This window comes from Palaemon carinicauda, chromosome 27 (genome assembly GCF_036898095.1).
Source record: "Palaemon carinicauda isolate YSFRI2023 chromosome 27, ASM3689809v2, whole genome shotgun sequence".
Taxonomy (NCBI): domain Eukaryota; kingdom Metazoa; phylum Arthropoda; class Malacostraca; order Decapoda; family Palaemonidae; genus Palaemon; species Palaemon carinicauda.
Genome location: NC_090751.1, coordinates 2,077,232 through 2,104,731, shown reverse-complemented (window position 1 = coordinate 2,104,731; position 27,500 = coordinate 2,077,232). Strand labels below are relative to the sequence as shown.

At 42.0% G+C, this 27,500-nt stretch overlaps 1 protein-coding gene across 1 annotated transcript in view; it reads left to right on the top strand.

Annotated features, from left to right (window-relative positions):
• Positions 1 to 5,358: 5,358 nt before the first annotated feature.
• LOC137620503 (ribonuclease H2 subunit B) overlaps positions 5,359 to 27,500 on the top strand; it is a 33,117-nt gene continuing 10,975 nt past the window's right edge. Inside the window, exons 1-4 of the mRNA XM_068350686.1 lie at positions 5,359 to 5,554; positions 11,327 to 11,459; positions 25,436 to 25,532; positions 26,526 to 26,640. Of these exons, the coding sequence (XP_068206787.1) occupies positions 5,449 to 5,554; positions 11,327 to 11,459; positions 25,436 to 25,532; positions 26,526 to 26,640 (451 nt within the window). The 5' untranslated portion in view covers positions 5,359 to 5,448. The remainder of the gene's footprint in view (positions 5,555 to 11,326; positions 11,460 to 25,435; positions 25,533 to 26,525; positions 26,641 to 27,500) is intronic.

The following is a 27,500-nucleotide window of genomic DNA, read 5'->3' as shown; positions in this document are numbered from 1 at the left end:
ACGGTCCCTCACAAGCCATTTTCTTCTCGTATTAAAATATATCACACAGATCCAATGACAGATAGATATAGCCGATTAAAACAAGGAATTCGCAAGCTTACCGTAACTATGGCACAGTCGGCAGACGTTTCAAACACGATATATCCAATATGGAATCACCGAGTAACGAAACGCGCGACCACTACGTCACAGGTCAACTTGATAACTAATCAAAATTGACGAAAGTTTACCTTTATCTTCGCCTCACCATAAATCAAATGAGATTTTAAATCCAAATTCTTTGGGCTTATTTCCAAATTAAGTTGATTATAATTCTATGTGCTCATTATACTATGAATTTTTAATAGTTTAGAATTATATATTGATAAAAGACGACTGTCTTTTTCGTTTTTTGTTTTTATTTAATAAAAACACTGATTTGGCCAATGTATTCGATGTTGGTGTTAAACTCGTTTCTAAAATAAAGATATTTGGATGTTTGTTTGTATATTATATCTTTCCATTATGATAACGTGTTTTCTTATTTACCAATGAATCTGCTTATCTTCACTCTTGAATAGTTTTATGTCTTTTACACGATTTGGCTTTCCATTCATAATAGAATGTTGGGAACACTGCCTTCAACCCTGGTTTCCTGTTGCAACCAGAAGAGCCCATTACAATATGATTTCCAAACCACCTAATCTTGAATCTTGGATGTTAATTAAGGTCAAACTTTACTATAACCTGGTTCTGTCACACATGGAAACCTTGTGCCCTAAGGATTTGAGGATTAAGGATTTAAGGATTTATTACAAGACCTACAAGATCTGTTTGTCGTATACATTCTTCAAGATGTTTAGAGAACTACACAATGCATTACTAGTTAATTGCTAAGTCCACATTATGGAAACAATTAGAAAACATGAAAGTTTTCATATTCTTTTTCAACCTTTCTGATGTCTAGAGGGAGTAAGATATGCTAAAAACTTTATAAAAAGGCCTTAAGTTCAATTCTAACTTGGTTTGGGAACAATAGGCCTAGGCCTACATACGGAGCCTATCTTATGTAGTCCAGTATATCCGGCTTTATATATTTATCAAAAACCGAAATGGATTGTTAATAGGAAATCAAGAACTTTATAAGAATGTCCTTAAGCTCAATTCTAACTTGGTTTGGGAACAATAGGCCTAGGCCTACGTATGGAGCCTATTTCATGTAGTCCAGTATATCCAGGTTTATATATTTATCAAATACCGAAATGGATTATTAATAGGGAACCGAGAACTTTATAAAAATGTCCTTAAGCTCAATTCTAACTTGGTTTGGGAACAATAGGCCTAGGCCTACGTATGGAGTCTGTTTTATGTAGTCCAGTATATCCGGCTTTATATATATATATATATATATATATATATATATATATATATATATATATATATATATATATATATATATATATATATATATATATATATATATATATATATATATATATATATATAAAACCTAAATGGATTATCAATAGGAAATCGAACCTCAAACTATAAGACTAGCTATCTTTTTTGTGGCCTCAAGACTCTACAACAAGCTCCCACTAGACACCCGAGAGACTGAAGATATGGCTTTCAAGGGGAAACTGATGACTGTTTTTTGCTCTATGTACTTCGATAAAGTGGATTTGATAGTAAATGAGCAATATGCGGTATGAAAGTCTGAATATCTTGGAATATATACGATAAACAGACTCTTAGTGTCTGATGGAGGGCGAGAAATAAACCCCTAAAAGTATAAAATGACTGCGAAGGCCCTGTATTATGTAGGGTTCCCCTATTGTATAGGACCAGTAAAGCAACCCTTAAAATACCGTATACAAGTCATATGTTTATTTTTCATCATTTCAATGTTATATGCCTAAAACGCTGCACATTATATGTACTTAAAACTATATTTATCCAGGTGTTCAATTAGTTGTTTTACCTACCATAGCACTGTGGTATTTTGCTCTAGGATGTAGGCCTATACAAAAACAAATATTCTGTTAAAATATCATCTAATTCCTATCACGCGAGAATACATAAATTATTCACTTGACACCCTTGAAAACTATCAATTATAGTCATATATAACAATAAAATCTTACGATCAGGCAGTCATTCATTGTCAATTTATATCTACGCAATTTCAATCTAAAAATTATGCGTAAATCTCATGGGTGACATTAGTAATTGTCTAAATAAGGCCAATGGTAATCTCTCTCTCTCTCTCTCTCTCTCTCTCTCTCTCTCTCTCTCTCTCTCTCTCTCTCTCTCTCTCTCTCTCTCTCTCTCTCTCTCTCTCTCTGTTTTTTTCTGGTTTGTTTGATAAGAAAAATGGTTTTGACAGTTTTCATATAGACACAGATATGACATATATAAAAAAAATGTCAGCTCTGATTTGTAAATTTTCCTGACTTGGATATCTGCAAAGTCTTTTTCTTTTTAAGAGCTTCTGTTTGCCTTATCAATGAGGTGCACAATTATTCCTGGGTTATCTGATGAACATTTGTTTTGAGTTCTTTTATATAGGTACAGATGTGATATATATCAACGATGTCAGCTCTGCCTTATAAATTTTCACGATTTGGATATATAAACTATATTTTATTAAGATGGCATGTTTACTTTATCAATGAAGTGCATGGTTCACTTCTGTTATCTGATAAAGCAATATTGCTTTAACTGCTTTCATATAAGTACAGGTGTAACATACTTATGACTTGGATATCTGTACTATTCTTTTAAGAGGGTATGCTTGCCTTATCATTAAAGTGCATAGTTTATTTGGGTTACCTGATAAGCAGATTGCTTTCATATAGGTACAGACGTTACTGTAATGTCAATTTGTCAATGTTAAATAGGCACAGGTGTAATTTCATACCAATTATGTCAGCTTCGCTTTGTAAATTTTCACGATTTGGATATCTGTACTATTCTTTTAAGAGGGTATACTTGCCTTATCAATAAATTGCATAGTTTATCCTAGTTATCTGATAAACAACATTGCTTTGACTGCTTTCATATAAGCACAATTGTAACATTATTATGTCAGCTGTGCATTGTAAATTTTCACGATTTGGATACCTGTACTATTCTTCTCAGAGGGTATAGTTGCCTTATCAATAAATTGCATAGTTTATTTGGGTTATCTGGTAAGCAATATTGCTTTCATATAGATACAGACGTTACTATCATGTCAAATTGTCAATGTCAAATAGGCACAGGTGTAATTTCATACCAATTATGTCAGCTTGGCTTTGTGAATTTTCACGATTTGGATATCTGTACTATTCTTTTAAGAGGGTATGTTTTCCTTATCAATAAAGTGCATAGTTTATTTGGATTATCTGATAAGCAATATTCCTTTGACTGCTTTCAAGCACAGGTGTAACATATCAATTATGTCAGTTCCGCTTTGGAAATTTTCATGACTTGGATATCTGTATTATTCTTTTAAGAGGGTATGTTTGCCTTATCAATAAAGTGCATAGTTTATCTTTGTTATCTGATAAGCAATATTGCTTTGACTGCATTCATATAAGCACAATTGTAACGTATCAATTATGTCAGCTCCACTTTGCAAATTTTCATGACTTGGATTTCTGTATCATTCTTTTAAGAGGATATACTTGCCTTATCAATAAAGTGCATAGTTTATTTGGGTTATCTGATAAGCAACATTGCTTTGACTGCTTTCATATAGGCACAGGTGTAACATTATTATGTCAGCTGTGCATTGTAAATTTTCAAGACTTGGATACCTGTACTATTCTTTTCAGAGGGTATGTTTTCCTTATCAATAAATTGCATAGTTTATTTGGGTTCTCTGATAAGCAGATTGCTTTCATATAGGTACAGACGTTACTGTCACGTCAAATTGTCAATGTCAAATAGGCACAGGTGTAATTTCATACCAATTATGTCAGCTTCACTTTGTAAATTTTCACGATTTGGATATCTGTACTATTCTTTTAAGAGGATATACTTGCCTTATCAATAAATTGCATAGTTTATTTGGGTTATCTGATAAGCAATATTGCTTTGACTGCTTTCATATAGGCACAGGTGTAACATAATTATGTCAGCTGTGCATTGTAAATTTTCACGACTTGGATATCTGTACTATTCTTCTCAGAGGGTATGATTTCCTTATCAATAAATTGCATAGTTTATCTTTGTTATCTGATAAGCAATATTGCTTTGACTGCTTTCATATAGGCACAGGTGTAACATAATTATGTCAGCTGTGCATTGTAAATTTTCATGACTTGTATAGGCTACCTGTACTATTCTTCTCAGAGGGTATGATTTCCTTATCATCAAAGTGCATAGTTTATTTGGGTTACCTGATAAGCAGATTGCTTTAATATAGGTACAGACGTTACTATCATGTCAAATTGTCAATGTCAAATAGGCACAGGTGTAATTTCATACCAATTATGTCAGCTTCGCTTTGTAAATTTTCACGACTTGGATATCTGTACTATTCTTTTAAGAGGGTATACTTGCCATATCAATAAATTGCATAGTTTATTTGGGTTATCTGATAAGCAATATTGCTTTGACTGCTTTCATATAGGCACAGGTGTAACATAATTATGTCAGCTGTGCATTGTAAATTTTCATGACTTGGATATCTGTATTATTCTTTTAAGAGGGTATGTTTGCCTTATCAATAAAGTGCATAGTTTGCTTTTGATATTTGATAAGCAATATTGCTTTCATATAGGTACAGACGTTACTATCATGTCAAATTGTCAATGTTAAAGAGGCACAGGTGTAATTTCATACCAATTATATCAGCTTCGCTTTGTGAATTTTCACGATTTGGATATCTGTACTATTCTTTTAAGAGGATATACTTGCCTTATCAATAAATTGCATAGTTTATTTGGGTTATCTGATAAGCAGTATTGCCTTCATATAGGTACAGACGTTACTGTCATGTCAAATTGTCAATGTCAAATAGGCACAGGTGTAATTTCATACCAATTATGCCAGCTTCGCTTTGTAAATTTTCACGATTTGGATATCTGTACTATTCTTTTAAGAGGATATGTTTTCCTTATCAATAAAGTGTATAGTTTGCTTTTCTTATCTGATAAACAACATTGCTTTGACTGCTTTCATATAGGCACAGGTGTAACATAATTATGTCAACTGTGCATTGTAAATTTTCATGACTTTGATATCTGTACTATTCTTTTCAGAGGGTATACTTGCCTTATTAATAAAATGCATAGTTTATTTGGGTTATCTGATAAGCAGATTGCTTTCATATAGGTACAGACGTTACTGTCATGTCAATTTGTTAAAGGTTAATGTCAAATAGGCATTACTAGTACGAAAGGAAAGAAGAAGAAGACTGCTCTACTGCTCTTCCCGCCAAGCAATTTGTTTGACAATTTGTTTTCTTTCATTATCTCAAAAATGCCTCGTAGTCCATCTAAGCGAATTCAGGAACAGAAAAACAACGCAGAGGAAAAACTTCCTGAGAATAAACCAAAATGTGATCAAACTGTAATGATCATGAAGGGTGAGATTTCTGTCACTAGGTCTAGGGTAGTTCTAGGCTGGTTAACCTCGAAATGGGTTATTTTTAATTTTCGGTCTTGTCTCTACTAAGGAGATAATTTAAGTCTGATTTGAGTTATTAATTATTTAATTTGCATAATTTATAGGTGCCTATTCTGGCCTTGTCCATTTTGGTTTGCATTTTCTGTAGTAGGTCTAGGCTTACATTTAATTTTCAGGCTTTTCTGTACTCGAAAGGCAATTTAAGTCTGATTTTTGTCATTAATTATGATTTAATTTGCTTAATTTATAGGTTACGTATTCTTGCCTTGTCCTTTTTGTTTTGCATTTACCGTAGTAGGTCTAGGCTTAAGACCCTATGTTACTTTTAATCGCTACTAAGGAGATAATTTAAGTCTGATTTTTGCCATTAATTATGATTTAATATGCATAATTTATACGTGCATTATTCGTGCCTTGTCCTTTTTGGTTTGCATTTACCCTAGTAGGTCTAGGTAGACCCTATTTTACTTTTAATTTTCAGGCTAGTCTCTTTCAAGGAGATAATTTAAGTCTGATTTGTGCCATTGATTATGATTTAATTTGCATAATTTATATGTGCGTTATTCTGGCCTTGTCCTTTTTGGTTTGCATTTACCGTAGTAGGTCAAGGCCTAAGACCCAGGTATTACTTCTAGGGTCTTTGCAACCATCGTTCTTCCCCTAGTTGCAATTACTGTGTTTTATATCCAAAAATACATCTCAATTGCTTTGTTTTATATCCTGTATTGCGTCTAGGAGCCCTCGTATTTAATTGGGACGGACCGGGTCAGTAATGGTGAATATTTAGGAGCCTTTGTATATCAGCGGCCAGCTCCTCGGTGTCAATGACCTTAGATGTCAGGATGCATGAAAACTTTAAATCCATCAATCAGTTCCTCTCTCGTGAATTAAAAATGGACATCAGCTAACCTCAACTTTCCCCCGTAACCTAACCTACAAGCCATGTCCTTACCTTCAACCTAACGGGTGCCGGTGGGGCTAACGCCCCCCTGCGACCCGCCCCTTACACTGCCGTATTTTAAGTTAGCTGTAAGCTTATATGCAGGTGGCCGCTGTCATACATGCACTCCAATATTTACTATAGCACAATACTCCTAATGAAGAAAAAGAAATTGTTTCTGGGGGCATTTAAAGCTATTGTGAACTTTTCTAATGCAAATTATTGGGAGAAACTCATATTTATCAGTTGTGGACATTCTAAAATTCCAAGAGTTATGACTGAAAATCCACATTATAAAAGGGAAACACGCAAAAATGCCACCTAACCGGTATTTTCATAGTTTACGACGGGAAAAGCTTCCTTATTTATTAGAATAGACAAACTCCCATTTTTTTCAAAAATTACCTTTATTTCCCCCATAGACAGCTGAATCCTTTGCTTACCCTAAAACTCAAGCCTGTGTTAACCTTCCAAATTGGCTTCACACCCGGCAAGGTAACAATAAATCATATATCATAAATCGTAAAACGATCTCCGTAATATATTTCAAAGATTAATATCATTTTCCCCAAGAAGAAAATCGATTTGACAGTTGAAAAGAAACAGTGGAGCCTTTGTATATCAGCGGCCAGTTCTTTATCCGTTCATTAAACATGAACATCAACTAACCTAGACTTTCCCCCCTAACCTTACCTACAAGCCGTGTCCTTACCTACTTACCTAACTGTGGGGGGTAACGCCCTCTTGCGACCCCCCTTACACTGCTGTATTCTAAGTTAGACATAATAATACATACAGGTGGCTGCTATCATACATACACCCTGAAACTGTTTGTCCCAATCAACTGATGTATGATAGCGGCTACCTGTATGTATTAGAAAACGGCAGTGTCACGGGGGTCACAGGGGTCCATTAGCCCCCCGTTAGGTAAGTAGGTAAAGACACAGCTTGTAGGTTAGGTTAGGGGGGAAAGTTTAGGTTAGTTGATGAATATTTTTAATTGTGCGAGGAACTGTCCGCTGATATACAAAGGCTCCCACCCCTATGTCTGTTCTGGCTTCCTTTCTTACATTTTTCTCTCCAACTTTCCAACTTTATTTCAGAGTACAGAATGTCCTTTCTTACAAACATACGATTTAATAACATTTGGAGATAGAAACATAAATCCAAAGGAAAATTAAAAAGATAAGGAAATACTGTAGTTGAACAATATTAGGGACCTTTGTATATCAGCGGCCAGTTTCTCCCGAGTTCATTAAAAATGGACATCAACTAACCTAAACTTTCCCCCCTAACTTAACCTACAAGCCGTGTCCTTACCTACTTACCTAACGGGGGAAGGCTAACGTCCCCCTGCGACCCCCCCTTACACTGCCATATTCTAAGTTAGCCATAATAATACATACAGGTGGCCACTATAATACATACACCCCCAATATTATATCATTTAATACACTGCAAACAAACATAGGTAGTAACCTGATATAGTATATATTTCATATGAAACCCGACTATTTGTTGACTTCTGCAGATGAAAATCATAGGCATGGGATTCAGGTTAGGCCTAAACTATGCCAAAAGTTAACCAAATTTGACGTACAAACAATTTGACTTACGAACAGCTTCTTGTAATCAATTAAGTTTGTAAGTCGAGGACCTTCTGTATAGGAATCCGCCAGTAAAGGAACATTTAGGTCACCTTATCCTTGTTGGATTAGGTCAGGATTAACCCTTTTACCCCCAGGCTATTTGGAACTTTCCAACCCTTAACCCCCAGGCGTTTTTGTTTTCAAGCACATTTTGCAATATATATTTTCTAAATTGCTCTAACAGCCTTAATTTTCATCATAGAGAGGTGAGGTTGGTCTCATTCTTTTGGAAAATGCCTGAAGTTTCTCATAAAGTTGTAAAAAATATTTTTAAAAATGTAAATAGCGGTTTTTTGCAAGGACGTACCAGTACGTCGATGGGGTTAAAGGGATGAGTTTTGTGAAACGTACCTCCATTGGGGGTAAAAGGGTTAATAGTAAGCAGTGGTGGTAATGCCTATGTTTGCTAATAATAGACAGTCCAAGAACTTAGTCTAAAGGTTGGTTTATACGCTTGAGTGGTTCGTCGAACTTTGTCCGACAGACAAGTGTTCGAACGCGTGAAAGGGATATTTGGTTGTCAAACAGTTCGAAGAAAGTCTGTTCTCACCTGACTTTCGTGGGCGGGGCTTCATTGTCCACAACCCTTATGCATTTGTGGCTGACTCTACCTCTTTGAACCGTTTGACAAGCCGGTTCGACGAACTGTTTGACCGTGTAAATCCCGCTTAATAGTAGACTGGTCTAAGTCTAATAGTAGGATGGTTTATTTGCCGTTAGTATGATCACTCTCCAAACCATCCCCTATTCTGAAGAATAGGCAAACTTTGTGTGTTAGCGGATAGATATAGTAAAGGGCAAAAGATCAAGAGGAAGGCAGAGAACTAGATGGTGAGATAAGGTGAAGGATGACATGGAGAGAAGAAGTTTGGTACGCATTCCTGTTACCCCCTCTGGGCTAGGGGGCTATTGGGAATGTCTGTTTGAATTACATTCTTAGTTTTAAACTTGGAATATTCTTACCTAGATAGTCACAATGCTAGTTTCTCTCAACCACGCAAGTTGCTCAGGCTGTTATGGGTACATTACATAATGCCTCCTTTTAGCGAGGTGTCAAGGTTTTCTTCCCAGTCGCAGTTTAAATCTGTACAGGTGAAAGCCTGGGGTAATGGCTGAGCCAGAAGTCGGATTTCCCCCCCCCCATGGATGAGTCGTCCCTATTAAATAGCATAGGTTTGTCTTGTGTTGGAACAAATGGCAAATTTGAAAGTGATTTGTATTTCTCCTAACATACGAACCTTTAGCTATTTAGTCAAATTGTCCCACCATCACCTGTTCATAAATCCAGCCTGCAATCAAAAGCGGGGAGAGAATACTACTGTGTGAGTAAGGGAACCTGTTACCCCAGTTACTCCCTCCACCCTCCCACTAGCTAGTGGTTGGGTGGGTTGCCACCTTACATTGAAGTCTTAATGGCTAGTCTTCCAGCTCCGCCGAAAGATAATCCTTAAAGGTTTTTATGTAAGGAAAATGCATCAAATTTTTCATCCTTCTTAATGTAGCGAACAGTCGACTCGATGTTGTAATGGTGTCGGACTGCCGCAAAACTTCTGCCCTCTTTTAACATATCGAGAAGTTTCACTTTCTCAACTATGGTCAACATCTTCCTTTGCTGCTTAGGTTCACTACCAGAGGCCTTAAAAGGAGTAAGGTGTTTGGGTGGCATCGTGAGGATTGAAACAAAAATATGCTAAAAACTTCTCTAAATGCTGGAGCACAAATTACTGTACTGTGATGTAAACACAACTGATGAGCATTTGGGAGAAGCTGCAAGGCGAGATACTGTACTGCAAACTGTGCTCCATGGCCAATCAGCTCCCAGGATACAAATCTCCATGCTCTCCTTGGGTGACTCCTGCCTGTCAACCAATAGCTTGCTGTGTAAGATCTCAAGTGAGTACATACATTGTGGTATGTCGCGACGACATTTCTTTCGGAATTTACACTTTTTTCGTATGATGGGTTTACGCGATTTAGCAGAAATTACGCAATATTAAAGACATATATGTTGAAAAATCCACAATTCACGGAGACTGCGAAATACGAGCTGCAATATGGAGAGGGAACACTGTAGGGTGAGAAGACAGTAGATAGAGTTAGCTTCGACCATAACCCAATCCTTTACTGTATTTAAACATTTGCTTTATTTTCTGGCTGTCCAAAACTTTGATCCTCCAGACTGACCTTATTGTTGAGTAAGCATCATAAACTTACAAAGGCTGCTGTGAAATTCACTGGACTTGATCCTCAAATAAACACCATAAATAGATGTTGAAAGTTGGTGTGTATCTTGTTGACTTTAAATTGATTCTATAAAGATATTGGATATTGTAAAACTATCAAAATTCAATGCCAGGGGAGGACACTGTTCGTAATATATGTCACTCTGTAACATCGTTCAAGTTTTACATAATTTCCAAGAGAAGAGGAGCCGGAACCTCTCCAGCCATGTTTTTCAAAATTACCAATGATGTTCTTATTGGTTGGGAAAGTCACCGAGAAAGTCTTCATTGTATATTAACCCAAAGTTTTAAGTTTAGGGAGAGGAATACGAATTTTCTAGAGTTGTTTCTTTACACCCGATGAACTTACAGAGTGATGGGAGTTTGAATTCCTCTTGCGAGGCCACAAAACTTCTTCTTTGTCTGCATCTTTTCCCACCTTTATGTGGGGTCGATGTTTCTGGCCAGCGTTCTCCATCTACCTCTGTCCCACACTTCATCACTGGTTGATCCCTTTGATTGAAGGTCATCCTTGATGCAGTCCATCCACCTTCGCTTTGGTCTCCCTCTCCTTCTCGTTCCCTGTACCCCCATTTCCATCACTCTCCTCCCAATATACTGTTCATCTCTTCTCATTCAAGGCCACAAAACATAATCTGCATATGCTATGAATACCATTCGTATCCGTTCAAAGCTTAAGATGGCCTTTATGCTCATCAGAAGTGATGGTCCTTTCAATGGATTTAAAGTTTAGAAGAAATAATATTTACTGCACTCAACTAAACTCTAGTTATTTATTTGTATTTATTGAGACATATATAAACAAATGCTGTTATTTGTCATAAAATATTTGAGAGTTTTTTCATATATTGATAGAAAATATGTTTAATTATAAAATTAACTCGTCAATTTTTTTTCAGATTCCTTGTGTTCGTCATCAGATGTACAGGTTATCAAGTTAAAGCATCCTAGAACGGAATCCCCAGCAGTTTATGTTCTAGATAATAACCAGACTAAACTCTTTGAAATGATAACCTTTGATGAGGGCCATAGGTGAGTTCTTTTTTCTTTTAAATGTGCCTTTTTACATTCCAGGTAGTATAGAAAGTGGTACAGTACTCTATTGTAAAGAGAAAATAAGATAAAAACAGTTTCATGTAAGTATAATTTTCATAATTTCAGTTATTTCAGTGTAGAAAAACTAGGTTGTAGCTGATTAGAAAAGAAATGTATTTCTGACTGATTGGCTCAAGTCCCTTTTTAGATGAAAAAAAAAAGTGATAGTATTGATTTTGTTTTCATGAAGGGGAAAAGAAGTTCCATTTGTGCTTTATGATATGAAATAGAAACTAGTTTGAATCAGTCTTATATGAACGTTAATTGTTTTTGCTTTGATTACAGAGTTGGTGATTGGGTAAGGAATAAAGATACTGGAGAATTTTGATCACTCCCGTAAAGAGAAAATGCATAAGAATAATTTTAATTATTGGTTCATTAGAACACCTTTACCTATATAGTTTAGTGATCTGTGTGTAATCAGTATGATCACTTTTTGCATATATTTTCCTGCTGTATAATTTCTTCTTTGTTCCGTAACCGAAATACAAACCACGCTATTTAATTAGGGTATTACTTTCGGCGTAGCTGAAATGACGAGCCATTAGATTTTTAACGAGGGTTTACTACCCCCTCGCTAGTTAGCAAGGGGGTAGGGGAGGGGTAGCTAGCTACCCCTCCCCCCCTCACACACCGGTGAGTAGCTCACTTTGCTTTTGGCTCGGGTGATGAACAGACTTGTCTGCTCCCACCCTCGCTTATTGACAGCCTTAATCTTTTTTGCTTTTTCTTTGCAGTGTGTGTTTGGAAGTTGGCCTCTACCATTATGCGGTAGTGCCCCGGATTACCTGACCGCCCTTGTGGTACATATATGTCGGCGGTCGAAACGGACCCTCACACCTTATGTCCGTTCTGCAGGGGCCAACGGTGTGATAGAGACAAAGTATGCAGTGAGTGTAGGGAGTGGTCTACCTCCCAGTGGGAGAGGTTTTCCTGGCGCCGGAAGAAGTCCAAAAGGGATCTTTCGCCTTCAAGGGTTTCCTTGAAGAAAGAAAATTCCAAGGACTCTTCTTCCGTAGCCCGAACCTCCTCCAAAGCTCCCGGTCGAGCGGCCTCTTCTGAGAGACCGTCGAGTGGTAGCGCAGGCCGTTCTTTTGTTGACCGACCTCGGGGTTCGGGAGAGGGAGTTGCCTCCCATAGCGAGGCAGCTCATCCTCCTCCCTCGGGGGAGGATTTATCATTTAACACTGTTGCTAACGATGATTTGTTGCAGCTTTGGGCTTCCTTGGGGCTTAAGGGCTCGCCCTCCAGGGAAGCCCTGTTTGACTTAATCCAGTTGGGGGCTGCTGTCAAACAGTCGCCGGTGGTAGCAGAGGTTGACCCTCTGTCTATCGTCGACATTGTTGTGGCAGGGGCCTCCGACGAGTTAGGTCAAACCCCTGCCTTGGTTCCCGATGCAGCTGAAGGCTTAGTTCCTCCCTCCGAACATCCTTCGAGGGAGGAGCTAAGTCCTACGGTCTCAACTGCAGGTGATTCTCTCCCTTGGGGGAGTTCACTGACAGAGACTCCTCTTCGGAGGACTGATGATGGTCTGCCTGCCGCCCCCAGAGGACGTATCCGTCGGAAGGCTCGCCCTCCTCTTCGCCGTAGAGGCCTTCCTTCTCCTCACAAGGGAGTTAGGAGGTGCCTCTTCGGCTCTTCTCCGTTGCAGTCCCCTGCAGAGGATCCTCCTCGCTGTGCACCGACCGTTGCAGTTGCATCCTTGGACCTCTCTGCCGATCGTTCTCCTTCGCCTGCCAGACCTTCGGACCTGCCGTCTCCGTTCCTGGCTGCTGACGCGCTTTGGGCGCCCACGCATCCTGTTTTCCAATGGGCACCGGTCCCTCCGGGGCAAAAGGGGCTTTCTCACAATATGAGCAAGTCCCTTAAGCGCCAGGTATCCTCTGCACTTCAAGGTTCTCCTGCGCGCTCGCACACAAGCGCTCACCTGCGGTGAAGCCCTCTCTACTCAGAACTTCATCCTCGGAGACAACGCCCTAGAGACCTTCTGCAGCTGAGACTACTCGCCAGCGGTCTCCTCCTCGCCAGCGTACAACAGCGCGCCCACGATCTCCTGGTCGCCAGCGCTCTTCACCTGCGCCATCGTTCGCCTGCACGCCCACGGTCTCCGGATCTGGGCGCAAGAAGGAAGAACCGAGTTTCTCCTTCTCTTCAGCGTTCGCCTACGCGCCATATGACCTCGCCAGCTCGTCAGCCATTGCCTACGCGCCATCGCGGGCAGACACTAGATCCTGCTGTGCGCCCTCCTGCACGCCCACGCGCTAGGGGTAACACCCCTGCGCGTGGGCGCTCGCCCAGAGCTCGCCGAGATCCTGCGCGCCCACGCGCTCGCGAACAATCTCTATCGTGCGTGCAATCGCTTGCACCCCTGCCTGCGCTTCCTGCTTCTTCAGATCGTGCAACTGCCCGCCATCGATCTCCTGAGCGCCCACGCGCTCCTTCGCCTGCGCGCCACCGCTCGCCACCGCGCCCTCTCACCATCTCTGAGATCTCCTACGTGCCCGCGCGCACCCTCACCTGTGCGCAGTCGCTCCCCTGCGCGCCATCGCTCTCCTGGGCGCCAACGCTCGCCCGCGCGCCCTCGCCATCATTCCCGCGCGCCCGCACGACCGATCGCCCGAGCGCGATCCTAGTAAGGTACTATCGCGCGATCAGGAGGCACAATGCGAGCTACCGCGCGAGCCACCACACGAGCCTACAGGAACGAGAACAGCCAGGTCATCCTCACCCCCCCCCAAGCGCAGCCCAGCGCGTTCAGAGGAGGGAGGGAAATCGCCAGATGGGTCCAGGAACTAACCTTCCTCTTCTTCCCTTTCCTTCCAGGCAGGTCCAGCAGTTGTGTCTACTTCAAAGGATCGCCCGATCCCCTTCCCTTCAGAGGGAGTCTCTGACAGCGCTGCTGTCAGTAAGGAGCCATGGTTTGGATCCCTCATCAGAGCTGTCGTGCAGGCTGTCAAACCTGCCTTCACTGAGATGGGTCTCAAAACTATGGCGGCTCCGACCCCACTGAAGAGAAAGAGACGAGTAGAAACCGTGGTAACTTCTCCGAGGGTCAAGCTGGCTCCTCGGACATCCTTGAGGAATGCTCCCCCCCCCCAGACGTTTTCTCTCTCTCCCGTGGACGAGCATTTTCCGTCCTCAGGCGAGTCTGACGAGGTGAGGCGTTCTCCCATCGCACCAATGGGAGGAACCCCACCTCGCGCTGGAGAATCGTCCCAGGTGGGAGCAGAGAAAAGCCCTCAGATGTCGTTGTTGGAGTCCTGTATTCCTCCCAGGAGGGAACCCAAGGATTCCAAGACAGTCCCCAAGTCATCCTCAAGGATCTGTCCAGAACCTACTAGACCCACGGAGAACGTCCACGTGTCCCCCCCAAGAAGAGCCTTTGGGGACGGGAGACTTCACTGCCAGTTCTCCAGGAGGGGAGCCACAAGAGTCAGAGCATGCCTTCTGGCAAGTCCTGACCCTGATGAGGCATCTCAATAGGATTCCCGATCCTGAGATTCCTCCTCGCGAGGGCAAGGACACGGTCCTGGACAGAGTCTTTGGCACTCAGAAACCTGCTAAGGCCAGTGCAGCTTTGCCCTGGTCCCAAGGGGTGAAGAGTGGCAGGGATAAGGTCGAGGGCCAGCTCTCCGAGTTCGCCTCCTCCACGGCTGGCAACAAACTCCTCCCGCCTCCTCAAGTCCAACAGAGGAGGTACTTCGAGATCTTGGATGAGGCTTGTTTAGCTCTTCCCCTGCACCACTCTGTGGAAGAGCTTACCAAGGGAGTCCCTCTTGAGTGACTCTCCAGCCGGCAAGTGACTTTCTCGGCGAATGAGATCATAAGCCAGGAGAAGGTGGCGAAGTCTGCCATGCAGGCTACTTCGTGGCTTGACATCGGGCTGGGATCTCTTGGCATCCTGTTGCGATCTGAAGATTTGTCTAAGGAGAGCACCAGGAAGGCCCTGTAGACCTTCCTCCTCTCAGGCACCCGCACCATTGAGTTTCTGGCCCACCAAGTCTCGAACTTGTGGGCCAACTCAATCCTGAAACGTCGTGATGCGGTGGCAGAGAGGTTCCACACGAAGGTCCCAGCCGTTGAGGTCAGCAGGCTCAGACATTCTTCCCTTCTAGGGAAGAACCTGTTCGAGCCTAAAGACTTGGAACAGGCAGCAGAGAGGTGGAGGAAGTCCAACGAGGACTCCCTCCTTCATAGGGTTCTTACATCAAAGCCCTATAAACCTCTGGCACCTCAACAACCTCGCCCGTCCAAGACAACGAAACCGGCTGTGGCAGCGAAGGCAACGGTGTCGCAGCCCTTTCCTGTCAAAGACAGGAAAGGCAAAAAGTCCTCCAGGGGAGGAAAGAATCCTAGAGGGAGCGGCCGAGGCCGCAAACGCTAGCATTGGCAGTCCCCCTGCATGTCTACCAGTGGGGGGATGCCTTCAAAGTTGCGCAGACAGGTGGCAGCAACTCAGGGCCGATTGCTGGACGATTTCCGTAATCGGTCAGGGATATCATTCCGTAATCGGTCAGGGATATCACGTCCCGTTCATAACATCTCTACCTCCCCTGACAGCGGATCCAGTGTCGTTGAGCTCCTTTGCCATGGGATCGGCAAGGGGCCAAGCCCTACGGGCAGAAGTCCAGACCATGTTAAAGAAGGGCGCTCTCCAGGTGGTCGTTGACGGTTCCCCAGGTTTCTTCAGTCGACTCTTTTTTGTAAAGAAGGCGTCTGGAGGCTGGAGACCAGTCATCGACCTCTCAGCCCTGAACAGGTTTGTCAAACAAACCCCGTTCAGCATGGAGACGGCGGACACTGTCAAACTTGCGGTGAGACCACAAGATTTCATGTGTAACTGGACCTGAAGGATGCGTACTTCCAGATCCCAGTCCATCCGTCTTCAAGGAAGTACTTAAGATTCAGCCTAGACAACAAGATCTACCAGTTCAAGGTGCTGTGTTTCGGTCTCTCCACAGCACCTCAGGTATTCACCAGGGTGTTCACACTGATTTCTTTGTGGGCACACAGGATCGGCATCCGTCTCCTCCGCTATCTGGACGACTGGCTGATCCTGGCAGACTCGGAGTCGACCCTTCTTTGACACCGAGACAAGCTTCTGGGGATTTGCCAAGATCTAGGGATCATGGTAAATCTCAAGAAGTCTTCTCTGCTTCCAACTCAACGACTGGTATATCTAGGCATGATCTTGGACACCAATCTCCACAAAGCCTTCCCATCAGACGACAGGATTGCAAGGCTGAGGAGGGTCGCAGTTCCTTTCCTCAGACGAGAAGAACTCCCAACCCAATCGTGGTTACATCTCCTCGGTCACCTTTCTTCTCTGGCCCATCTAGTTCCAAATGGTCGCCCTAGGATGAGATCCCTGCAATGGCGACTCAAGTCCCGGTGGAATCAAGGACATGATTCCCCGGACATCTTGGTCCCAATGGGTCTTGCGGAATGGACGGATCTTCAGTGGTGGTTGACAGAGGAAAACCTACGAAAGGGAGGGGATCTTCTCGTCCTCCCCCCGGATTTGATGCTGTTTTCGGACGCCTCAAAAAAAGGGTGGGGGGCCCACGTTCTGAACCACAGGACCTCAGGCCTATGGTCAGAATTAGAAAACTGCCTCCACATAAACCTGCTAGAAATGAAGGCCGTGTATCTGGCACTTCCGTGTATCTGGCACTTCAGCAGTTTCAACCGTATCTGGCGGGTCACTCCGTGGTGGTGATGAGCAACAACACCACGATAGTGGCTTACATCAACAAGCAGGGAGGTACCTTTTCACAGCAGCTATACCATCTTGCAGTAGAGATACTGAGATGGACCGAAGTCCACTCGATTCCACTATCAGCTTGCTTCATTCCAGGCAAGAGGAATGGGCTCGCCGACAGTCTGAGCAGGGCATCTCAGATAGTGAGTACCGAGTGGTCTTTGGATCGTCTAGTAGCCAACAAAGTCCTGACTTTGTGGGGTTCCCCGACGGTGGATCTGTTCGCGACAGCCTTGAATTTCAAGCTCCCGCTGTACTGCTCCCCAGTCCCGGACCCCAAGGCACTGGCAAGATGCCTTTCAACAACGGTGGGACAACATCGACGTCTACGCCTTTCCCCCGTTCTGTCTGATGAGAAGGGTACTCAACAAGACCAGAATATTGGTCAACCTTTCAATGACCTTAATAGCTCCGCTATGGCATCATGTAGAGTGGTTCCCGGACCTTCTGCAGCTCCTGACGTAACTCCCGAGAGAACTTCCTCCTCGACACGAGCTACTCAGACAACCACATGCCAACATCTTCCACAAAGCCGTAGCATCGCTACGACTTCACGCCTGGAGACTATCCAGCGTCTCCTCACAGAGAGAGACTTTTTGCAACAAGTTGCGGAAAGGATGTCTCAACACCTGCGAAAGTCATCCGCAGGGGTTTACCAGGCAAAGTGGTGAGTTTTCTGTGGTTGGTGTCGTGGAAGGGGTATCTCTCCACTCGATGCCACCATTCCAGCAATAGCGGAGTTTCTTGTGTATTTGCGAGAAGAAATGCGCCTTTCAGTCTCGGCAGTGAAAGGCTGTCGCTCAGCCTTAAGTCTTGCCTTCAGGCTCAAAGGAATGGACATTTCCTCTTCGCTGGAACTTTCTCTACTCATACGAAGTTATGAACTTACCTGCCCCCAGTCGGAAGTGAGACCACCTCCATGGTCTCTTAAGAGACCTCCTTTCGAACCATTACGCCAAGCTTCTGATCGCCACCTAACTTGGAAGATGGTGTTCCTGCTTGTTCCAACCTCGGCCAAGCGAGTCAGCGAACTTCATGGTCTCTCGTATGACATCGCCCATTCAAGGGGATGGGGGGAGGTAACGTTCAGATTCGTCCCTGAGTTTGTAGCTAAGACTCAGAATCCAGGAGTGCTGGACCCCCGGTTCGACTCCTTCCGGATTTCGAGTCTCCGTTCTGTAACGGATGACGCAGACCATCTCCTACTGTGCCCAGTAAGGAGTCTGAGGCTCTACCTTAAGAGAACAGCTGCAATTCGTCCTTGGGTGCAAGCATTGTTTGTGAGCACAGGAAGGACGAAGAGGAGGGTCACTAAGAATACAATCTCAGCTAGGATTCGCAGGGTTATCCACCATTCCCTGAATCCTGACCCTCCTCCGTCACGTTGCCCTAGGGCACATGATGTCAGGGGCATCACTACGTCCCTGGCATTCAAGAGAAATTACTCTGTGACGCTGGTTCTACAAGCAGGGGTTTGGAAGCGTCAAACGACCTTCACAGCCCACTACCTGCAAGACGTGATCCACAGGAGGCTCGATACGTTCTCTATCGGCCCTCTGGTGGCTGCACAACAGCTGGTTTAAACCTCAGGCTCCTTAATGGACAAGTAGCAGAAGGTTGAGGGCATTGTTACCCAATTTTAGTCTGCATGAATGAAAAGGTATGCCTAGCCCTTATTCTTTTCTTCATTCTCCTCTCTCTTGGGGAAAGCAGCATCCTGGGTTCTCTGCACAGCTGACCTCAAACCACTGCAGGTAAACCATGTTTCCTTGTGTTCCTTAGCTACCCCTCCCCTAACCCCTCGCTAACTAGCGAGGGGGTAGTAAACCCTCGTTAAAAATCTAATGGCTCGTCATTTCAGCTACGCCGAAAGTAATACCCTAATTAAATAGTTAAGGTTTGTATGGTTAGGAAAAATACAAATTATCTACGAATTTGTCATTTTAGAAACCATAAATTTCCATAAATCTCACAGGTTCTTTTCTACATGAGAATAAAATATATTTTGTTCCTACATGAATACAAACCATTCAATCTTTACTATAGATATACTGTATATGTCAGTGTAAACTGGCAAATGGTTATGAAACTTTTAACAGGATGTCAACAACCATACTGATTGTAAGGGGGATAGGTACAACCTTCCCTCCCCCCCTCGCTCACTCATACCTTCTTCACTTTGATCTTAGCCGTGGTAGGAGACAGGTGTCTCATAACTTCTTCACTTTGATCTTAGCCGTGGTAGGAGACAGGTGTCTCCTAACTTCTTCACTTTGATCTTAGCCATGGTAGGAGACAGGTGTCTCCTAACTTCTTCACTTTGATCTTAGCCATGGTAGGAGACAGGTGTCTCATAACTACTTCACTTTGATCTTAGCCATGGTTGGAGACAGGTGTTTCATACCTTCTTCACTTTTATTTTAGCCATGGTAGGAGACAGGTGTCTCATAACTTCTTCACTTCGATCTTAGCCGTGGTAGGAGACAGGTGTCTCACACCTTCTTCACTTCGATCTTAGCCGTGGTAGGAGACAGGTGTCTCACACCTTCTTCACTTCGATCTTAGCCGTAGTAGGAGACAGGTGTCTCTTTCCCCTTCACTGATTATGGCAAGTGAAACTTTACTCTTGGGATTTGTTCCCGTTGACACTTGCATTTTGAATTTTACTTTTCCCATGAGTTGGAGACTTGATTAGACTCGAGACTCCCATTAACTCTAGGTTGGTTAAAGGTGAGCAACTGTAGCCAGGGGTTTACCTTTACTGTACAGTCAAGCCTCGTTCTTCACGATAGTGAGGTTAGACTCATGCGCGAAAAGCAAATTTTCGCGAATGAATACTACACAGGGTGGGCTAACTCCTAACCTAAAAAGTCACTGCCCCTTGCCACGAGTAGGTGCCCGAGCTGATGATTAATACAGAAAATACTGCCTAATACTGTTTTAATTTGGTTTCTACACCAATTTATAATCATATGTACAGTACCTTTGCACACATGTACACTACGTACTGGACAAAGTAAGGTTACAGTACTTTATTGTGCTAATGTAAAGTTTACCATAGACACGAGAGTGGGGCGGGTTGGTGGTAGCCAAGTTCCTTCTCCTTGCACATTCCCTCCGCCAAATCTACGCTAATTCAAATAAATTAGCGAAATCAGTGAATTTGGGAAATGCGAGAAGGAATGAAAAATAGGAATGGGAATATGTGGAATGAGGGCTAAGAAAGGGGTTTAGAATGTTTAATATGATGAAAATGAATGCTAGAAAAGAGAAGGTGAATGAAATCACGAAAAATAAAGTGAATCAAAGGAGTTGGAGAGATACGAAGTAGATGTGTGTGAGAGAGCAAAGTAAATGTACGAAAGGGATTTGGGAAGAAATTGGGAAAAGGATTAAGAATATAATGATAATAAATGAAGGACAGTAATAATGTGAAGGAGATATAATAGTAATTTGCATGATAGGTTATATCAGTGAGGTAATTCTGTGAAAGTGAATGGTCATATCAGTGTGACTATATCGTGAAAGTGAATATAGGTTGACGACGGACTACGCAGATTTGATCAGCTGATTTGAATGTAAACAGCGCATGAGATTATAATTCGTTGTTTTTAATTATAAATATGATACTAAAATGTGATTGTGCAGAACCGGGTCAATGTCCATGCCAGATCTAGGACTTCCACCCACCTAAGAGTGACTCATCCACACAAATAACGGAAGTTTTGTTAGTAGGGGAACAGATGACAAATTCGGAGATGATTTGTATTTTTCCCTATCTAATACAAACACAGAGTTATTTATATAAATTGGCCCGCCATCACCTGTCCCCTAGATGGCCTGCCTTCAATAAAAAGTGACATCCCTCACTGTTGTTAGAGTACCCCCCAGCCACCCCCTGTTCCTGCTAAGTGGTTAGGCAGGGTTGCCACCTCGCACTTAAAGGTCTAATGGCTACCTCCAGCTGCCACTGAAAGAATATAAACATAAATAACTCAAGGTTTGTATTAGATAGAGAAAAATACAAATTATCTCCGAATTTGTCTTTTTCCCAGCTAGTAGCGATAAAGATGTCTGGTTCCCTTGGGAGGTCCCTGAACTCGGTCTACCAGGCAAAGTAGGCAATCTTGTGTAGCCAGCATCGTGTAAAAAGGGGTTTCTACTTGGAACCACACTACCCCTATCATGGAATTCTTACATTGTTTTCTCCGAGACGAAAAGATGGTCAGTCTCAGCGGGAAAGCCTCAAGCCAAGTCTTTAGACTGCATGGAGTTGCTATTTCTTCCTTGGTACAGCTGTTCATGCTCATGTAGTTTAAACAGGCTTGCCCTCACTCAGAAGTGAGATCACCTTCATGGAACATTGGCCGTTCCCGGAAAGTAGCACTTATTAGTCGTTCTGGCTCTGAACCGTGATTTAACCTGGGAAACGGTTCCTCTCGCTTTAAGGGTTTAGCATGTTGCATGGTCTCCCCTATGATATCACCCATTCTTAGTTATTACTGAGTTTGTTGCTAGACTCGAATTTAGAACAGATAATCCTGATCGTCTGCTTTTTTGTACTGCAAGAGCATTGAAGCGCTATTGAGGAAAACTCGAGGATCTCGCCAACGAATCAAGCACTTGCTTGTCTGCATGGGCAGATTCAAAAAGAACTTTCTGTGATGTAAGTATATATTTCTGATGTGGCTATGGAGGGGTCAAATCAACCATCACTTCCCGCTACTGTAACTGAAAGATGTAAACACAAGACCCTATTTCAATAAACCCTGTGGTAGGTGTACAGTGAGTGGATTAGCTTCCTTAGCTCCTCTCAGGACTATTAGCATTCGTTTGAATACAGAGGTCACAGTGTTAGTTTGGGATGAATGAAAAGGAAATGACTGGCCTATTTCTTTTCTTTATCTTTCTCTCGCTTGGGGCACAGCGTCTGAAGAACCTGTTGGCTTGATCTCTTCGACTGCAGAGATGCCCCATATTGCTTGTAGCTAGAATATGTTTGTATATTCCCTGCTAAGTTCCCAATCTTATCTCCTTACAAGGGGGGGCTGTGGCGTCTGGTCCCGTTTGTATAGGTTTAAAAACCTGTGTGTTATACATAGACCATGACAATCAAAGTTACATTCCTACGCTCATAATCACTTTTGCAATGGCTGTTGACCCAGTTGTATTGTCAGGCCTTTGGTTTACAAGGTGTCAAGATGCTCATTCCTCGCATCATCGTGCTTAGATTTAGCGATCCCGGGTCAAAAGTCTCAGCCAGTTTATGGGACTTCCACCCACTTAAGAGGTGAATGTCCATAGTAACAAGTGACATTTAGAAGTAATTTGTATTTTTCCTAACTATACATATCAGGGTTTTACACCTACCTCCCAAAGAAAATACCATCTTAGATCAAAGTGAAGAAGGTATGAGTGAGCGGGAGGGCAGTAAGAACCGATACATTTGTTGACACCTCGTTAAAAGTTCTACAGCCGTTTGCCAGTTTCCGTTAACATCTATACATTATCCATAGTAAAGAGCTCAGGTGTATAGTTAAGAAAAATACAAGTTGCTTCCAAATTTGTCATTTTAAACCTGGTAGCAGTCAAATGAGATGTGGCCCATAGTTGAATCTGCATGAATTTCTTTGTAGGTAAAGTGTGCAGCAAGAGTATCATACATGGACACTCAACATCATTTGTAATGAAAGAGCAGCTGTTTATTGTTCCATTTTTTTCATATGTTAGGAGGAAGATAGATGCCACTGAAGTCCTCCTGGCAGGCATGTAAATAATTCGCATAATGTATGCTATTCTGTATGTACAGTATCAGCTTATTGCTACTGTATGTGTGCTATTTTAAAACTTGCTTGCTACTGAACCGTATATTACTGGAGTTACTGCGTTCTTAATTTTCTGCAGTTTTTCATGTCCGTTAAAAGGGTTCTTTATGCTGCTGATGCTCATGTTATTATCCCTGTTATCGTCCTTGAGATTTTGGTACCGTTGTTTATTTAGAATTGGGGAATTCTTTATATCCTTCACGCAAAGAGCTTACCCCTTAACCCTCGCTTAGTGGGTGGGACACCAGCATCCCAAAGTATACAGTGGATTGAGTGAAAGTTGCATTGTCTCATTCTTGTTTTCTAAGCTCAACTGACTAGCTTACCTTTTTATTCATGCCAAATTATGAATCTTCCACTTTCCTTTGCTGATGGAGGTGTAGAGGCAGATGTTTTATTTTTTTATGTAAAAACAGCTGATTCTTTAGCTCCATAGTTGTCTGTTATTTTCCATAGGTTAGCTAGTAGAGTTTTTTGTACTTGATAGAAAATTGGTTTTGACATTCCACTAGGTAAATTTAGGTTGGGTAACGCTAGCATTGATTACTGACAGTTCAAAAAGCATAGTTTGCTTATGCTGAAAATCTTTGATGTTTGCATTTTCACTTTCACGCTGGCTTTGGAACTCGGATGATCATGCAATTTTGTTCCAACACAGGGACTTACCTCGAACTACTTTCTTAGGAGTTACCTGGAACCTCCTCTCAACCGACCAGAGTTTTGTGTAGTTTACCCTACTGATCCACCCTGCTGAGGCCGTCGGCCAGGACATTTTTCTTTCCCGGAATGAATCTTGATGCCAACCTGACTTGCTCGTCTTCGGCCCATCTTAGGATCTCCAACGCGAGAACGCACAACTCCTTTGACTTCAGTCCCCCTTGCTTCTTTATGTACGCCACTACTGTGGCGTTGTCCGACATCAGCGCCACTGTGTTTCCTTTTAGAAGTGATGCGAAGTGTAGGCATGCTTCCTGAACAGCTCTCATCTCCAGGACATTGATGTGTTGAGTCCTCTCGATCATGCAGTTTTCAATATACTGTAGTGCAGAAATCTAAAAAAATTCTGGTCATGGAGTTTGTGTGATTGTTTTTGACTAGTCTGTCTATCTATTTACCAAGGCACTTCCCCCAATTTTGGTGGATAGTCAACATAGTTGACGAAGGATTCAGCCAAGTTTGGTTGGTACTGCTAGGGTTCTACAGCCCACATGATGTTACTCCTTTTGCTTTGAGATCACTGTTTGTGTTGTGGATACTGAATCTCTTGATAGAGGTATTGCTGAAATTAGTGTATGGTAGTGTTCAATTACAGGGATGGATTTAAATCTGAATATGATTCAAATATTCCTAGTAGGTGTAAGACACTGGATCATCCTCACACAAATATTTTCATTGATAATATTTGTGTTATCTATTTGCAGGTCATTTTAAAATTTTAGATGTAATTATAGATTTAAGATTAGCTTGTATTGAGTGTCCACATTTTTGGAGACCTGACTATCTTAAAATTTTTCCACTTTCCCTCTGCCATGTTTCAAATACATTTCTATGAGACCTGCAGCTGTTTACTCTCATCTAGAATTGATAGGTAAAACATGATGCCTTTTTTGTTTTTCTGATCTAGATATTAATCTCTGGCAACATCATGCAATTAGATTGTGCATGTTGTCTAAGATTTGTATGATACTGACCACCTTTTGCATTCAGATAAATTCAGCGCTGAATGACTTTCCTGACCCCAATCCTGGGCTTTTTAGCTCAAATTCCTGAATAAAGTCTGCGTAAGACTAGGTGTTGCTGTTTTTTTTCCGTAAGGCTCAATACTGTATAGTTCTACTCAGAAAGTATTCTAGAAGTTTTATTCTGGATGTGCCCAAAGTGTGAAATAATCTTCCCAGTCAAATAGTATAGGTGATTGTCAAGTAGGTTAGTTAAAGTTGTATCATAATGTATGTGTCTTATTTTGTTCTATTTTTATGCCCATTTTATAGTGTATCGTTTACTCCTCTGTTTCTTTCCCACACTGCACTGCTCTTCCAGTTAAGATCCCTGCGCTTGTATTCTGCTTTTTCAATTAAGGTTGCAGCCAGACTTGCAGTAATAATGGTAACATTAACAATTGCTCTCATAATCTGATGGAAGGAGCAAGAAATGATACATTTCATAGCCTATGAGTGAAACTGCATTGCCATTACTCCACACTGTTTATATTTTGTTTCTACTTTGCTAGTGTTGCTTTGTAATTTATGAGTTGACAGCAAAGAAAATAGTTTAAGGTTAATATTTCTCTTTTGAAATTGATTTCATGATAATTTCTATGATTACAGGTCATGGTTTCTTGGCTCCAAAGTGATGTCTGATGGAAGGTTATATCTAGTTTCGCCTGTTGATATTATATACCTAGTTCTTCCTTATTTAATGAAGGTATGTTTTGAGTATAATTGATAGCTTTCAGACTATAGAATTGAATTTTGATAATAAAGTAGATTATTATTTACTCCTTGGGTTCATATGCTTCCTTCTTTGAAGCTCTATTGCATCGACGTCTGTCTTAGGAATATAAATTTCCCATTTGCCTCATCTGCTTATACTATTGCCAAAATATGTTGCTGTATGGCAAGAAACGTGGTTCAACCTTTATTATTCAAAGTCGAATAGAATTCATCAACTTCTTGACCTCACAAATGAGTGGGGAGGTGGAGGGGAATTTATATACCTCAAGAGGGTATAGAAATTCATTATTTTTTTTTTTCTTAAAACATGAAACATACCAGAGGCTCATGTAGCTGAATCCAACTCTGAGGGAGGTAGGGGTGAGGCATCCACTTTCCCCCACAAGGGATATGGAACCGGCAAGCAAAAGACCTTTACCCTGATGAGTGAGGTCGCAAACTTGCGGCTTTCTCCACCAACTCCAAATTTCATGAATTTCTTAAGGATCTTTATTGAACCTACTTGAACAATTAATGCACAAACACATTTTAAAACCAGAAGGTATCCCATATTAAACTAAATCTAATTAAGAGTGGTATAAGATGGTACTAAATCAGGAAATGCAATGTTCTGAAAGACCATCTGATGGCAGTACAATAGACTAGAATAGTGCAGTGTGAACAAAGCCTCTTTGCCGTATAAGGCTCTATGTTCGGCACTAGGATGCCAAGGGACTAAGGCATTTAGAAGTGAGGGAAAATGAAAATGAAAATTTTGATTATTGACATAGTTGCAATCAAGCTTCGAGAAAGAATCCAAACGTACCACAGGAAAGTTTTGTTTAAATTCTTCATTAATATATTGGCTGAGTTTTTGGGGTCATTTGAATTTCAAACACTTATGCTCTTATTTCTAGCACAATGTTGTAGGTGAATTAAATGATTATTTCACCATTTTAACTTGGTCGTTTTTTCATTTCTTCAGGCGGAGAGAAATATTCCAATTGATCATCTGTTAGAGGATGCAGACTACCCAGATATCCACCATCTTGGATCTTTAGCAAAAACCAAAGATTTGTCCCATGTTGCAGATCAGAAAGGTAACTTACACAGTAATTTGTATTAACAATATTTGGATATATGTTGCTCTCACAAAGTCAATTTAGGTGATACAGTATCTTCCTTTATTTAGTACCATGTATGCTGAGTTGCTCAATTTGATACTGTAGTTATAATTGTTCCAACACGGAGTACTTAACTCGAACTACTTTCTTAGGAGGGTCTAGGATCTCCTCATTAACTGACCAAGAATTTTGCGTAGTTCCTCCTCTCTCCGTTACCTTGTCGGGGCGCTCCGGGGCGAAAGGATACTCGCCCTGGGGCGCCCCGGGGTCAGCACGCGAGGAAGCGCTGCTAGGTCGTCAGTAAGCGTCTGGTCGCGGCGTAGATATCATCTCGCCGCGCTCTCTCACTTATCCCCAATCACCTTGTGTACCACGTGTTCCTTTGTGTTCCTCACCTTTCCCTTGTGTTCTTGTGTTGCTTGCTTGTTCGCTTTCCATCATTATGGAATCCCAGCGTCGTTGTCCCGGGCCCCAAGGTGGTAAGCCTTGTGGAGCCTGGCTTTCTAAGCCAGATGTCGACCCGCACACTCTGTGCTCCTCGTGTCGAGGGAATTGCTCAATTTGATACTGTAGTTTTAATTTGTAAAATCTTGTATATTATGTTTTATATATTTTAGAAAAAGATATTTCTGGTGTATCCCTGTTTATGTGATACAGTGGTACTCTATACACAGAGTCTCTTTTTGGGAACAAAAAAGCTTAATACATTAAATCTTGTGAAATTAATTTGCTTGCAAACACTTGTGACACTTCAACGCCTCTAAAGCATAATATTGTAGTTTTTTTCACATTTAAAGGTTTAAAGGTCACTCATGAATGGCAGAGGCAAGGGACAG